Source organism: Thalassophryne amazonica, chromosome 2, assembly GCF_902500255.1.
Source record: "Thalassophryne amazonica chromosome 2, fThaAma1.1, whole genome shotgun sequence".
In the NCBI taxonomy this organism is placed as follows: Eukaryota; Metazoa; Chordata; class Actinopteri; order Batrachoidiformes; family Batrachoididae; genus Thalassophryne; species Thalassophryne amazonica.
In genome coordinates, this window is record NC_047104.1 from 141,174,429 (window position 1) to 141,189,320 (window position 14,892).

Consider the following 14,892-nt stretch of genomic DNA (forward strand, 5'->3'; position numbering starts at 1 on the left):
ATATATATATATATATATATATATATATATATACGAGGTCTGTTAGAAAAGTATCGGACCTTTTTATTTTTTTCAAAAACCATATGGATTTGAATCACGTGTGATTGCATCAGCCAAGCTTGAACCTTCGTGCGCATGCGTGAGTTTTTTCACGCCTGTCGGTTGCATCATTCTCCTGTGAGCAGGCTTTGTGTGAGCAGTGGTCCACCCCTCTCGTCGGATTTGTATTGCGAATAAAATGTCTGAACGATTTGGAGCTTTGCTGCATCAATTTTTTTCCAGAAACTGTGAGAGACCTCCAGGTGGACACCATTCGGAAAATTCAGATGGCTTTCAGAGACGATTTTATGGGGATTACACAGATTAAGGAGTGCTCCAGCCGGTTTAAAGACCGCCCACAGCTGCTGAGAGTGCAGCGCACTCCGAGCGCCGATCGACAGGCTGAATAAATCAGATCATTTCCAACGTGAAGGCTTTGTTGATCCGGGTCGTCGTCTGACTTACATAAAAATGGCAGGCTGATTGCGCTTCTGTAAAGCCCCCCTGCTCCTAACAAATACACAACCATCAACAGTCGTGTTGGCAGTCAGCAGCTCCACGGAAATGAGGCTGATCACGCTTCTGCAAAGACCTCCTGCTGCGAACAAATACACAGTGATCAAGGATCACTTCCTGAAATCTTTTGAACTGTCAGACGCTGAAAGCACGAACAGGCTTTTCTCTTTGCACAGGCTGGAGGACAGCAAGCCCTTCAGAATTCATGGACAGAATGCTGCATCTCCGGCCGGACTTTTTGTGCAGCAGCTCTCTCCTCTGGTGTGCGCAATCACAGACTGCCAGCGCTGGCGGAGGAGGCCGACAAATTCTTCCTGGCTGGCCAGCTCCACGCATGACCGTGGCAACACTCACTACACCATATGCAGCCAGAAGCCCCACACCACACACCAGCACCGCCGCAGAGGAGCTGCATCTCTCCTTCACAAAAGCGATCACAAACCGGTTTCTGTACTGTGTGAAAACATTCAGCTGGTTGAACGAAGTCAAACAAAACGCTAACGTTACAAAAACTAAGCAAATGATTAAAAACCATCAAGAATGAAAGCAAAAATGTTTTAGTTTTAAAGTAATGTGCTAATTTTTAAGGTTTTAGTGAGCACATGCTGTGCCCAGCAGTGCATTATGGGTAGGATAGAGTAATCTCAGTACGTTCACGACAGGACAAATGCATTTCAGACACTCTGTTCTGGCTCCACGGACAACAGCATTAAACTCTAGTGCCTAAAACTCTCGTGAATATATTCTCTGGGTTTATAGATGTTGTTATTGTATCTGCGTTTGTTAAATTCCACGCATCTTAAATGTAGCAGACACGGATTATCTGGAATTTTGTTTTGGCAAGTTTTCAAGGCCTCTACTGCTATCTACTGGCCAGTAGTGTTCATGGCAGTTCATGGCAGTATTCGTCCTGAAGCTGGGCAGACACTGTATATTTTAATCACTGTACTCGGTTTCAGTTCAAACTGTACCACAGAACCGCACAGTGTAAAAGTTCAGAGCGCATGATTTATGTTCTCACACACATTGTACGTTCAAAAACCACACGTCGAACTTGTGTTTCCAAAAGCAAAATGTAAGCTTTTTTTCAAACTTAATTTACAAAAACTCTTGATGGGAGACATCAAAGTTTAAAAACAAAATAAAACAACAATAAATAAAAAAAAACATTACAAGACAGCTCTGCGGTGTTTCCACATGCAAAGTGTGAGCGGTTGGACGCTTGTAGCTCTTCAGCAGCAGGATATCCTCACGACGGCCAACTACAATAATATCAAACAGGTTTGATTTTCATTCGACCATACGATCGGCGATCAGGAGGTGGTCGTGAGATGTTCAACGCAGCTTGTTACTCCATGTACACTACATGATGCAGGATGCGCGATTAACCTGAAACTTGGTCCAAAAAATTGTCGCACGAATGAAAAATCATCTGAAAAAGGGCCAAAACTTGCAAAGCCAACATTTATACCATACCATACCATACCCTTTATTTATATAGCACATTTCACAAACATAGTTTCCAAAGTGCTGTACAAAAAAAAACAAAAAAACACACACACAGAGGACCACACACTCACACGGTGTTAAAAGCCAAAGCATAAAAATGGGTCTTTAGACGAGACTTAAAACACTCTACAGTGGGGGCTGTTCAAATTTTAAGGGGCAAATCATTCCACAGCTGAGGGCCCACAACAGAAAAAGCCCTGTTTCCCCTAGTTTTAAGTCTTGTCACAGGCACCATAAGCTGGAGCTGGCCCTCGGACCGCAAAGCACAGGGAGGCTGATAAATTTGGATGAGGTCCGAAATGTACGTCGGGGCCAGTCCATTCAAAGCTTTAAAAACAAACAATAAAATCTTAAAATCAACTTTAAAACAAACTGGAAGCCAGTGCAGAGATGCCAAAACTGGAGTGATGTGCTCTCGCTTTCTGCTACCAGTTAAGAGACGCGCAGCAGAATTTTGGACCAACTGTAAGTGAGAAAGTGCATTTTGGCTAATGCCGATAAAACGTGCATTACAGTAGTCTAAGCGAGAGGAGACAAAAGCGTGCATGACTTGTTCGAAAACATTAACAGATAAAAAGGTTTAACTTTAGATAAAAGACGCAAATGATAAAATCCAGATTTGACAACGGCATTAACCTGCTTGTCAAATTTAAAATCTTTGTCAATAATGATGCCGAGGTTGGTGACAGACTATTTCACGTACTGTTTAAGAGGGCCCAAGTCCAAGAGGGGGTCAATATTTCCAAATAAAATGACCTCTGTTTTGTCCTCATTTAGACTTAAAACGTTGTGGGCCAACCAAGCCTTGACATCACTCAAACAATTCAAAAGAGGCGCCAAAGGGGTAGAAGCAAGTTTTTTGAGTGGCAGGTAAATCTGTCAGTCATCTGCGTAAAAATGATACTGTAAGCCATGATTTTTAAAGATTTGACTCAGTGGGAGGAGGTAGAGGGCAAAAAGAACAGGTGCTAGGATTGACCCCTGCGGTACTCCACAATTTAGAGATGCAGAGGAAGAGGTGAAATCCCCCAATTTGACAGAGCAGCTTCTCCCACTGAGATAAGACCTGAACCACTCCAGGGCGGTCCCCCTAACCCCCAGAGTTGTGTGGTCGACTGTGTCAAATGCAGCTGACAAGTCTAAAAGGACTAAAATGGCAGAATCACCAGAATCAGTCACTAAAAACAAATCATTAAAAACCTTTAAAAGTGCCGACTCTGTACTGTGAAGGGCTTTATAACCTGACTGAATAATATCAGAAATGCCATGTGCTTCTAAGAAAAACTGCAGCTGCATAAGAACACATTTCTCTAAAATTTTAGCCGTTTAGGCAGTTTAGAAATTGGCCTAAAATTGCAGGCATTTGCAGAATCAAGGCTAGGTTTTTTTTCAGAAGGGGCTCAATAACTGCCTCTTTACAAAACAGAAGAACAACACCAGACAGCAGACTGCTATTTATAATGTCAAGGACATTAGGGCCAATAGTTGTCCAGACTTCTTTGAACAGTCGAAGGGGAACAGGGTCAAGTGGACTCGAAACAGGCTTAAGTTCACAGACAACTTTAGACAGACATGCAAGACATGCAAGACACTGGCTCCAAATGACAAATAACAGATGAGCAAGGCATGTCAGGAAAAGGGCTACATGAAGAAGTCTGAATATTGGCTCTAATTCTTTCCACTTTCTCAGTAAAAAAAACTGCAAAAATGCATTACAAGTGTCAGGTGTTGATTGTAACCCTGTGGGCTGAGGGGGGTTAAGCACTGTCTCAATAGTTTTAAAAAGAACACGTGGATTATTAACATTATTGGAGACCACCTCAGAAAGATATTTAATCTTTTCATCTTTCACCATGTTCTGATATGCGAGCCAGGTCTCCTTTAAAATATCATAAGAGACTTGAAGTCCATCTTTTTTCCACCTGCGCTCAGCTCTTCTACACACGCGCCTGACTTCACGCGTCCTGTCATTCAGCCACGGCACCCATTTCATTTTAGGGCGCACAGCTTTAAGTGGGGCTACAGCAGTGAGAACATTGCTGCAGGTAGAAAGAAAATCTTCCATTAGTTTCTCCGTATTTCCACTGGCAGTTACTTTCTCCCTCTCAACAACAAAGCAAGGAGAAGCGAGCCGCTGTTTCAGGCTTAAGAGAGCGACACAAGCGCACAGCGGCAGGTACATTCAGAACATCACCATCACTTAAAAACAAATCAAATAAAATGAAACAGTGGTCCGATACAAACGCGTTACCCACAAATAAATTTTCAATCTGTACATTATATGTAAGAACAAGATCCAACGTATGTCCATGAATATGAGTGGCACCCGTAACATGTTGGATTAAGTTAAAACCATCAATTAAATCTAAAAACTCTCTACATGTTATATGGCTGGGGGGGGCCTGGCTGCCGGTTTGTTTGTCTGTTTGTTTTCCTCCCAGGTGGCGTGCATTTGGGACTGAGTGGCTGTGTTGCTGAGGCTGTCAGGACCTCACCCTGATCACCTGCGACTCGTCAGGACTCACAGCTGAGGTGCATCTGGATGGATTGGAGCATGTTGGCATTTAAGACTGGAGTGCACAGTGTGTATTTGCCAGAGACTCGACCTTGTGACCAGACGGGTGAGATCGTCGTCTCGGGAGCCATCTCATCAGCAGCGGATGCTGAGAAACGTCCAGGTTTGATGCACAGTCTGTGAAAGAGGAGGGGGTGAGGTCTCACGCTCGTCAGCACACTTCCTGAGGTACGTTAGATTTTGTGACTAACAGTTATACAGTCAGTAAATGTGGTGTCCCTCACACCTTATTGTATTGAGCTGTTTGTTAGTCATGTATCAGCTTCCACTGCGGTGGAGTTTTGTGAACTGGATGTTCCATGCCTGCAGGTTGGAAGCTGATCAGCAATCAAGCCAGGAAGTGTTTGCTGTTTGTACACCTTTAAGTGTTCTGTGTGTAGAGTGTGGACTCACATAATGGTTCCTTCTTTCACAGACTCGGTTGTTGCGGCCACCTGGGGGGTGTCGGCGGGGTCCTTGGGTCCGAAACAGCTTCTGGCTCCGGACCGTTAGCGCTGCTGGGAGCGCACCACGCCAGACCGCACCTTTTTGTATTATCACTGTTATGTATTAAATTCAGTTAGCCTTTGTACCGTGCTCTGCTTATTTCATACTGGGTCCTTCAAATGCTGGTCGGTTCTCCGAGCTGCGTCCGACACATAACAGTAGTCTCTGGCCAAACATCACGGACCCAGCGTTAGCAGAGACGGTAACGCGCCGGGAAGGCGGCAGCAGACGTTCAGTGGTTATCCGGATCAGTTGCGGGGCTCTCCGCCCGGAAGGTGCGTGTTTGAGAACCCATTACTGGATACTAATTTGTGCTCTCTTGCAGCTGTGTTCCTGTGTTGTGCCTCATCCGTGGATCGTGGTGGAGTGTGACTGGCGACGGCTTCGCGTCACACTCCGACCGGATGGGAGGTGTAAACGGGAGCCGCAAGAGTACGTTTGTAATGGGTTCACGCGCACGGCGGAGCTCTGTTAGCACGGGTCGCTGGGCTTCCTGTGTTACAGTCGTAGCCCCGTTTCCCCGGATAAAGGTAACTACTGCGTCTGTTGTATCAGCTCCGGCGTTATTTAGTTGAGCACATTTTGGTTGTGTGTTGCACTCAGCTGCGCACACAAAAGCAGCTCGTTTGTTTTTTTCTGTCGCCCAAGGGGTTTTTTCATTTTTAGCACTCTGGTTCCCCCTTGTGGTGACTGAATCACGGTACCGTCAAGCTCTGGAGTAGGAACAGGTGTGTTCCATTTGGTTGAGCTTGACGGTATAACTCACTGATTTGTTTTGTGTTAGTTTATTTTGTGTGGGTGTTTTTTGAGTTGGTTTTTGTGTGGGCTTTTCTTTTTTGTTGTCCACTATTTGTCTGGGGGTGTGACCCTGTAGCCTTTGCTAACCAAGAACAAAAAAAAAGAAAAAAAAGAAAAACGGGGACCCAAACAACTGTGTGTTGGTCTGTTTTTTTTTTTCTTTTCTTTTGTTTCTTTTTGTTTCACATCCCCAGGGTTAGATGGAGCGGTCCCCTGGGGGGTGATGGGGTGGTATTTGGGTTGTTTTTTTCTCTTTGTTTTTTGTTGTGCCCTCTCTTCTCCTCTGACTCCAGCCGGGTGTGCCGTAGTGTCGGCATTGCTGGAGGGGTGCAGTTAGGTTGTGCTGGGCGTTTCCCAGGTGGCCTCTGCACCCGGGAGGGGAGGGGGGGGGGTTTGGGTTTTTTTTTTTGTTTTCCCCTCCCCAGTTTCCGCCCTCAGGGTTTGACTGTGGTGTCCTCTGGGGGGGAAAGGGCGTTGGGTCCATCTAGCCGTGGACGGCCGGGGCTGGGTCCATTGGTCGTGAGGGGAGGCGTCTCCTGGGGTTGACGAGTGGTCCTCTGGGGGGCGCTGGTAGTCCCCGTGGGTGACGGTGGATCCCAGAGGGACCTCGGCCGTGGTTATTACTCCTGGAGCTGGCGGGTGGCCCTCTGGGGGGTGTTGGTCCCTGCGTGTCGTTTGGGGGGGAGGAGGGGGGTATTTTGGCATTTTTGTTTGTGAGTTTACATGTGGGTTGTTTTTCTTTTCTCCCCTTCCCTGGGGTTTGATGGGACGGTCCCCTGGGGCGGGGGGGGGGTGTTTTGGTTGTTTTGTGTTATGACTAATCACACATGTTTGGTTAAAGGCTGACCGCACAGGTGTAGGAACTCCTGGCCACACCTGTGCTGAGACTGTCAAACAAGGGCAAAGATGCAGCCAGTTCAACCAGTCTGTTGGAGGACGAACGCAGACGCGGTTTCCAGCCATGGTCCCTGGAGGGGGGTGTTTCTCCTGGGCCAGGTGTGTGTGGTCGCCGGGAGGCTTCCCGTGAGGGTGGGGTACTGTTATATGGCTGGGGGGGGCCTGGCTGCCGGTTTGTTTGTCTGTTTGTTTTCCTCCCAGGTGGCGTGCATTTGGGACTGAGTGGCTGTGTTGCTGAGGCTGTCAGGACCTCACCCTGATCACCTGCGACTCGTCAGGACTCACAGCTGAGGTGCATCTGGATGGATTGGAGCATGTTGGCATTTAAGACTGGAGTGCACAGTGTGTATTTGCCAGAGACTCGACCTTGTGACCAGACGGGTGAGATCGTCGTCTCGGGAGCCATCTCATCAGCAGCGGATGCTGAGAAACGTCCAGGTTTGATGCACAGTCTGTGAAAGAGGAGGGGGTGAGGTCTCACGCTCGTCAGCACACTTCCTGAGGTACGTTAGATTTTGTGACTAACAGTTATACAGTCAGTAAATGTGGTGTCCCTCACACCTTATTGTATTGAGCTGTTTGTTAGTCATGTATCAGCTTCCACTGCGGTGGAGTTTTGTGAACTGGATGTTCCATGCCTGCAGGTTGGAAGCTGATCAGCAATCAAGCCAGGAAGTGTTTGCTGTTTGTACACCTTTAAGTGTTCTGTGTGTAGAGTGTGGACTCACATAATGGTTCCTTCTTTCACAGACTCGGTTGTTGCGGCCACCTGGGGGGTGTCGGCGGGGTCCTTGGGTCCGAAACAGCTTCTGGCTCCGGACCGTTAGCGCTGCTGGGAGCGCACCACGCCAGACCGCACCTTTTTGTATTATCACTGTTATGTATTAAATTCAGTTAGCCTTTGTACCGTGCTCTGCTTATTTCATACTGGGTCCTTCAAACGCTGGTCGGTTCTCCGAGCTGCGTCCGACACATAACACTACATAAGGGTTTAGACGAACAGCAAACATGCAAATTAAAGTCACCAACAATTAAAATGTTGTCATAATCTGACATAAAAGCAGCAACACACTCAGAGAAATCTTTAATAAAATCCTTATTATAGTTAGGAGGCTTGTAAACCACGGCACACAACACCGGCTCCTTTCGTCGCAGGGTGAAACAACTCAGTTCAAAAGAGGAAAGCCAGACTTCCGACAGTGGCTTGAAACATAAACAGCTATCCAATAAAGTAGCAATCTTTCCACCCCGACCAGAAACTCTCGGGGTGTTAATAAAAGTACGTGATGGAGGTAACAGTTCGGAAAAGACGGATTATCCAGGTTTCCGTCAAAAAAAATAAATCCAAATGTTAGTCCTGGAGGATGAAAGTCTTATTAGCCACAGATCTTACATTTACAAGTCCACACCTCAGCGAGTAGGAAGCCTCGACACCAGGAGCTCCACGACATACCGACCTCAGGTTGCCGGGATGAATGCCACCTTGGCACCGAGATCGTGTCCAGCGTGGACGCAGCGCCAGACAATCCACCTGTTGCCCAAACAGAGGGACCAGCCATCCACAGATCGGAGCCAGAGTGCGACGAGCAACAACACGATCAAAACAGGCTCTATAATCCAAAGGGATAAGAGCAGGAAACTTCAGCAGTGCAGGAGATCACGCAAGCAAAGCTTTTAGCTTTACTAGCCTACCACTGCGCACTCCTCGACGGCGGCGCTTCCTCACAGGGAGGGCCCTCACCCGAAGCAGGAACTCGGGCACGTCATTCAGGTGAGTGGGACGCAGCCTTTTTGAGCCCTTATTACCGTCAAACGGTGTTCTCAGTTCCATGGATGATTTTATCTTAAGAAGCTCTGTGCGATCATACACCATCCATGAGTTGGAGGTCCCCATAATACAAGTTAAAAACATAAAACAAACAAATACTGCGAAAGCCAAAAGGTGTACCAAGCACCCCGGTGCCATTTTGGCAATGAATGGACATTTTGTGATGTAATTCATTTATGTGTCAAGACAATATTGAGTGCATGTTTTACAACATCATAAAACATGCGCACGGCACTAATAAAATGAGCGCACATTCTCTCCACATGCAAAACATTTTGCGATGACACTTCCAGGGCTCCGTAAAAATGGAATATTTTACAAAAGCACATTTATCTGTAAACACCAAGACACGTCACATTAACGTGTTGGTTTACATAATGAATGACTGAACCAATCAGTGTTTAGCAGAGGCACTTTTACCCAGAATCCTTTGTGATCTGTCTGTGTTTGTTACAAAACCTCAGAATTAGTGCATTATTCAACATTAAAAGATATATGTTATATTTTAACTTTGTACAAATGACAGAATTGACATTAATGGAGTTATTCTATCAGTATTCACACTAAACCATAAGTCAGCATGACTTTATTTTCCAAGACCTCCGCCTGACTGGCGCTTTGTGATTGGTAGAGAGCTGACTTTGTGGCTGCTCTCAGGGTGCTTCTGTGCTAGAAGCTGTGTAGTAAACAAGAGCTTCCAGCAGGGGGCAGGATGTTCAAACATAGAAGTGTGGGCTCATTGTTTGAATCTGTTGTCACTTCTGATGCTTCCAAAAGCGATTGTGGTGTTAAAACTCAAATTCAGCTTGTTAGTAGTTGCAAATGTACCAGAGACAATACTGGAATTTATTGGTTATCTGTAACTTCTGATACATTTTTGGGTGGTTTATCGGTTTATCTTTATCAAAGATAACTTTTCAGTTATCTGATTATCTGTTATCAAAGTAATTTTGTTGGTTATCTGTGCCCACCACTGCATATAACATTGTCTGATATAAACTGGTTGGCAACAGAAAGTCAAACACAGGAGGTAAATATGAGAAGACGTGCATGGGAACTAGACATTCTGCCACTCGGACACTGTGAAGTGAGAGGCTGTGGACAGCTAAACAGTGCGTGACTTATTAACCAAGGAAATGAGCATGTGCATGAACTGGAAGCCAGAGTGCCCATGAACAGGAAGTAAAGCCACACAAATACATTAGAGATTAGGAACGCCAAAATAAAAGCACTAGCAGACATGATCAAAATTTGAACCTTGACAAAAGCATGAGTTCTGATTGTCCATTTGAAAACAAATTCAGAGATTCTCAATATTAGTGCCATTATATGAAACACAAATACTGATTTGTAAACCCAGGTTCCTGTGCTGTTATTGTTTTAACTTTGCCTTCTATCAATTAGGACACGAGGGAAGAATTGGAATGGCTACACTGAAGCTGAAAGAAAACATGGAATTTGACAGAAAAGCTACATACGAGTACGTCAAAGTGTACCTGCCCACTTATGCAAGACCACGATTCATTCGCATACAGGTAAACTAGGTCCTGCCAAGGATACGTATGAAACTGTGACACATAAAATGAATTGTTTATTTAGAAATCTCTCTGTGACAGGATGTACTGGCAGTGACCGGCACATTTAAACAAATGAAGGTCAAGCTCAGAGAGGAGGGCTTTAACCCAGCGGTCATCACGGACACATTGTTCTTCCTGCAGGACAACCAGGGCTACATCCCCATGACTCAGCAGATATTTGACTCTATCCACAATGGACTGATCAGACTCTGAATTATGCTGCATTCAAATGTTGGCAGTATGCATCAGATGGTCAACTGAATGTTCCATTCTTTTCAAAGAGAGAGTGACAGAAAAATTCCGCCACCTTTGGCTGTGAGCAAAGCAACCATACACCGCGACAGCACTTGAAGTTAGAAGTTCAAAATTTTCAACTTTTGCCCATTGCTGCACCAACAAAGACAAACCAGCTGATGAATTGTCTTTAACAAGAGGGAAAAGATGGACAGGAGAGATGGATTATTAAACTGCAGGCGGTCCCCTGGTGTTGATTACTTCTATTAACCTCACAAAAAGTTAACTTTTTAATGTGCAATCAGAGCCAGGGCTTCTTGTTTTAATAAAACACTGTGCAGAACATCCAAACTCTGTCTTTCAAACATGTAAACTAGAGCAACGTGTTCATAGAGTGCAAACCTCCGCCAACACTAATTTCAAATTCCACAAAATTTTTCTTTGGAAAAAAATTTCAAGGTCAAAGTCCTGTTAGAAGTGGCTTTTCATAAACTAGATTAGATGTGAACAAATGTCAGGAGGAGTACTCATGGGGTTGGTAAGGTTAGACCTTGTATGAAGTGCCTTGAGGCAACTTTGTTGTGATTTGATGCTATATAAATAAATTGAGTTGAACAGTAGTATGTATTTAGTTCCTGCATTTGAATCGAAGCTATTTGTGTTGTTGTCAGCTTTTTTTTTTTCAACTTTTTAAGTTTCTGAATTCTTTTTCAGGTAATTTTCAAGGAACATTTTTTATCTTTGCTATGCACAATTTTTCATTGCTTTTTGGCACTTGGTTTCCAACTATAACTGGAAGACAGACAAACAGGCATCAGACTTGGAACCTCCATCCAATGGTGGTGGTGTTGGTAAATCCATAACAGAAAAATGAGAGCGATTGAGGCACTTTTGATGGTGATATAATGCAAAATGGGGTGGCAATAGATCAGTTGGTAGAGCGAGCTATTTTATGACCAAAGGGTCGGCGGTTCGATTCCAGCTCCAAACTAGTCAAAAATCTGCAAATTGCCGCTGTGTCCTTGGGTAAGACACTTAACCCACCTTGCCTGTGTATGAATGAGGTGATGGTCAGAGAGGCTGTAGGCGCAGAATGGCAGCCATGCTTCCCTCAGCTTGCCACAGGGCAACTGTGGCTACACTAGGAGCTTACCACCACCAATGTGTGAGTGAATGAATAATGCAACTTGTAAAGTGCTTTGGTTTGTCTTGAAAACCGGTCTATAAATTTCATAATGATATATGAAAAATTGTGGGCTCCAGACTGTTCACAAACAAACAAACAGGCGAAAACATAACATCCTCCAACTTCACTGGAGGACGTCTGAGCAGCTCAGCTCAGTTGTATGGAGAGATTTCATGCCAGTAATGTCTGAAAGGAAATGCCTTTGACAAAAACTACAGATTTTGGTTATTTCTGTTTATGTCCAGAGATCAAGGATCCAGTGACCAACTTCATATTTATTTACTTTAAGACTCAATAAAATGTTGTTGACATAGAAAACCTGTACAGCCTACTTGTAGTACACAGAAAAATCACTGAAGGTCTCGATAAAGAATCTGATCGATAAGTGGAATCAATAATGGTGTCGATATCGATAAAATGTTATCAGTACCCATCTCTAGTGCCAAACGTGCGGTGTTAGATGTTAGAGTGTGTCACCTGGAATTTGGCCGACACCTGCCACAAGAGGGCTTGATGGGCTCACACAGCGCACATGTCAAGTTCGTGGATACCAAGTGTTTGGAAATGATGTTAACAATATCAAATACTAAACAAATTTTAATAGAATCAAAAAACGTACAAATAGATATAAAACACAGTTATAAAGAATCCCAATAAAAGAAAATAATTCCCAGCAATAAAACTAGATAGATAGTCTGTACTTGGAGAAAAGAGAAAGAAAGAAAGAAAGAAAAAAGGACTATTGATAAAACCAAACAACAACTAACAAAGTCCCAAAAGTGTCCAATGCACTTAAAACACCAGTTGCATTGTCCTTTTTGTAGAGGGGAGGAAAGGAGGAAGCCTTCTTCCGTCACCACGGGTTCGACTTCCAGCATATTAGCTTATGGAGCGTCAAATCCTCTCTCCACGTTGAGTCTGGATCGCTCTCTGGGGCCCCACCTCCAAGTGTGGTTGTCCTTGCCTGCACTGCTGATGAATCAGAGGGAAAAAAAACGCTCCGGCCCAATATCCAGGAAGCCCACAGAGACGCACGCTACAAAAACGAGACAGCTTTTAGCGGCCTAACTCAAACAACGTTAGACCACATAACCAAATCTGCACGCTGCAAAACGACGTTCCTTTTCACTTAGCTCATCAAGCGTGAGATTTCCCCAGTTGCGCCGTCTCCTCGCATCTCCGTCTTCACACCTTCCTCCCGTACAGCCACTTCCTGGTTCCCTTTGACCAGGTCCCCCCTCCTGCAACCTCCGCCCCTCTTTTACCAGCCTCCAGCTTTGAAATCAGCCAATAAATTTCAGTGAGGGAGGAGTCATTCAATTAGTCTAGTTTCTCCCAACTCCAATCCAAATAAACACCTACCACTAATAACAACCCAATAAAACACTACAAGCAAGTACATACAAAAAACCTGTTCAAACAGACACAACACACAAATAAAAAACTCAAATAATTGAGGGACCATAAAGAAAAAAACCCCAACTGAAAAAGACCACTATGACATTTTCTCCCAGTTTTAAAAATTGGTTGTCTTGGCCAATTACTCACAATACCGGGCTGGGGGCACACCAATATTGGAACGCTGCGAGCGACGCACGATAGGCACTTCGGGGACCAATGGTTCTTCTGAAGGGCCAGGGAGTTCAGCCTGACACCCATTCTGTTCTTCCGGCACCATCTGGCAGGGGACAAGTCTGGGAAGCCACCAAGTAGGAGGTGGTAGCTTTTCCTGTTGTATCTGTAATTCCACTGGTTCCTCTCGCTCCTCCTGCACGCTGTCAATAGGGCACAAACATAGATTGTTACGATGGATAGTGCATGTTGGAGCATCCTTACCTTTGGGGCGAACAATATAAATGGGATGGTCTTCTCTCAGTCGATCCACCACCACAAACAATCCCGGGCCCCACCTCGGAGCTAGTTTCCCTCTCGCCCCCCTGCGAAAATTGCGCACCAGGACGCACTCGCCTGGAACTAGCAAGGTCGCTTTTGCCTTCCGATTGTATCTGGCCTGGTCCTGTTCCCACCTGCGGGTAGAGTGTCGCTGGGCTGCTTGATAAGCATGGCACAAAGCACTATGATGTTGTTTTACCCAGCCGTCCAGGGTATAACTCTCAGCTGAAGGGTTGAGGCCTGTCACCCAATCCACTGGTAACCTTGCATGTCTCTCAAACACTAGGTAATGTGGTGTCATCCCGGTGGTACTATGCACAGTATTACACTCAACAAAAATATAAACGCAACACTTTTGGTTTTGCTCCCATTTTGTTTGAGATGAACTCAAAGATCTAAAACTTTTTCCACATACACAATATCACCATTTCCCTCAAATATTGTTCACAAACCAGTCTAAATCTGTGATAGTGAGCACTTCTCCTTTGCTGAGATAATCCATCCCACCTCACAGGTGTGCCATATCAAGATGCTGATTAGACACCATGATTAGTGCACAGGTGTGCCTTAGACTGCCCACAATAAAAGGCCACTCTGAAAGGTGCAGTTTTATCACACAGCACAATGCCACAGATGTCGCAAGATTTGAGGGAGTGTGCAATTGGCATGCTGACAGCAGGAATGTCAACCAGAGCTGTTGCTCGTGTATTGAATGTTCATTTCTCTACCATAAGCTGTCTCCAAAGGTGTTTCAGAGAATTTGGCAGTACATCCAACCAGCCTCACAACCGCAGACCACGTGTAACCACACCAGCCCAGGACGTCCACATCCAGCATGTTCACCTTCAAGATCATCTGAGACCAGCCACTCGGACAGCTGCTGAAACAATCGGTTTGCATAACCAAAGAATTTCTGCACAAACTGTCAGAAACCGTCTCAGGGAAGCTCATCTGCATGCTTGTCGTCCTCATCGGGGTCTCGACCTGACTCCAGTTCGTCGTCATAACTGACTTGAGTGAGCAAATGATCACATTCGCTAGCGTTTGGCACGTTGGAGTGGTGTTCTCTTCATGGATGAATCCCGGTTCACACTGTTCAGGGCAGATGGCAGACAGCGTGTGTGGCGTCGTGTGGGTGAGCGGTTTTCTGATGTCAATGTTGTGGATCGAGTGGCCCATGGTGGCGGTGGGGTTATGGTATGGGCAGGCATCTGTTATGGACGAAGAACACAGGTGCATTTTATTGATGGCATTTTGAATGCACAGAGATACCGTGACGAGATCCTGAGGCCCATTGTTGTGCCATACATCCAAGAACATCACCTCATGTTACAGCAGGATAATGCACGGCCCC

At 45.3% G+C, this 14,892-nt stretch overlaps 1 protein-coding gene across 1 annotated transcript in view; it reads left to right on the forward strand.

Moving 5' to 3' along the window:
• LOC117531825 (very long-chain acyl-CoA synthetase-like) overlaps positions 1-10,520 on the forward strand; it is a 66,181-nt gene extending 55,661 nt beyond the window's left edge. Inside the window, exons 9-10 of the mRNA XM_034195004.1 lie at positions 10,053-10,183; positions 10,265-10,520. Of these exons, the coding sequence (XP_034050895.1) occupies positions 10,053-10,183; positions 10,265-10,438 (305 nt within the window). The 3' untranslated portion in view covers positions 10,439-10,520. The remainder of the gene's footprint in view (positions 1-10,052; positions 10,184-10,264) is intronic.
• Positions 10,521-14,892: the final 4,372 nt, after the last annotated feature.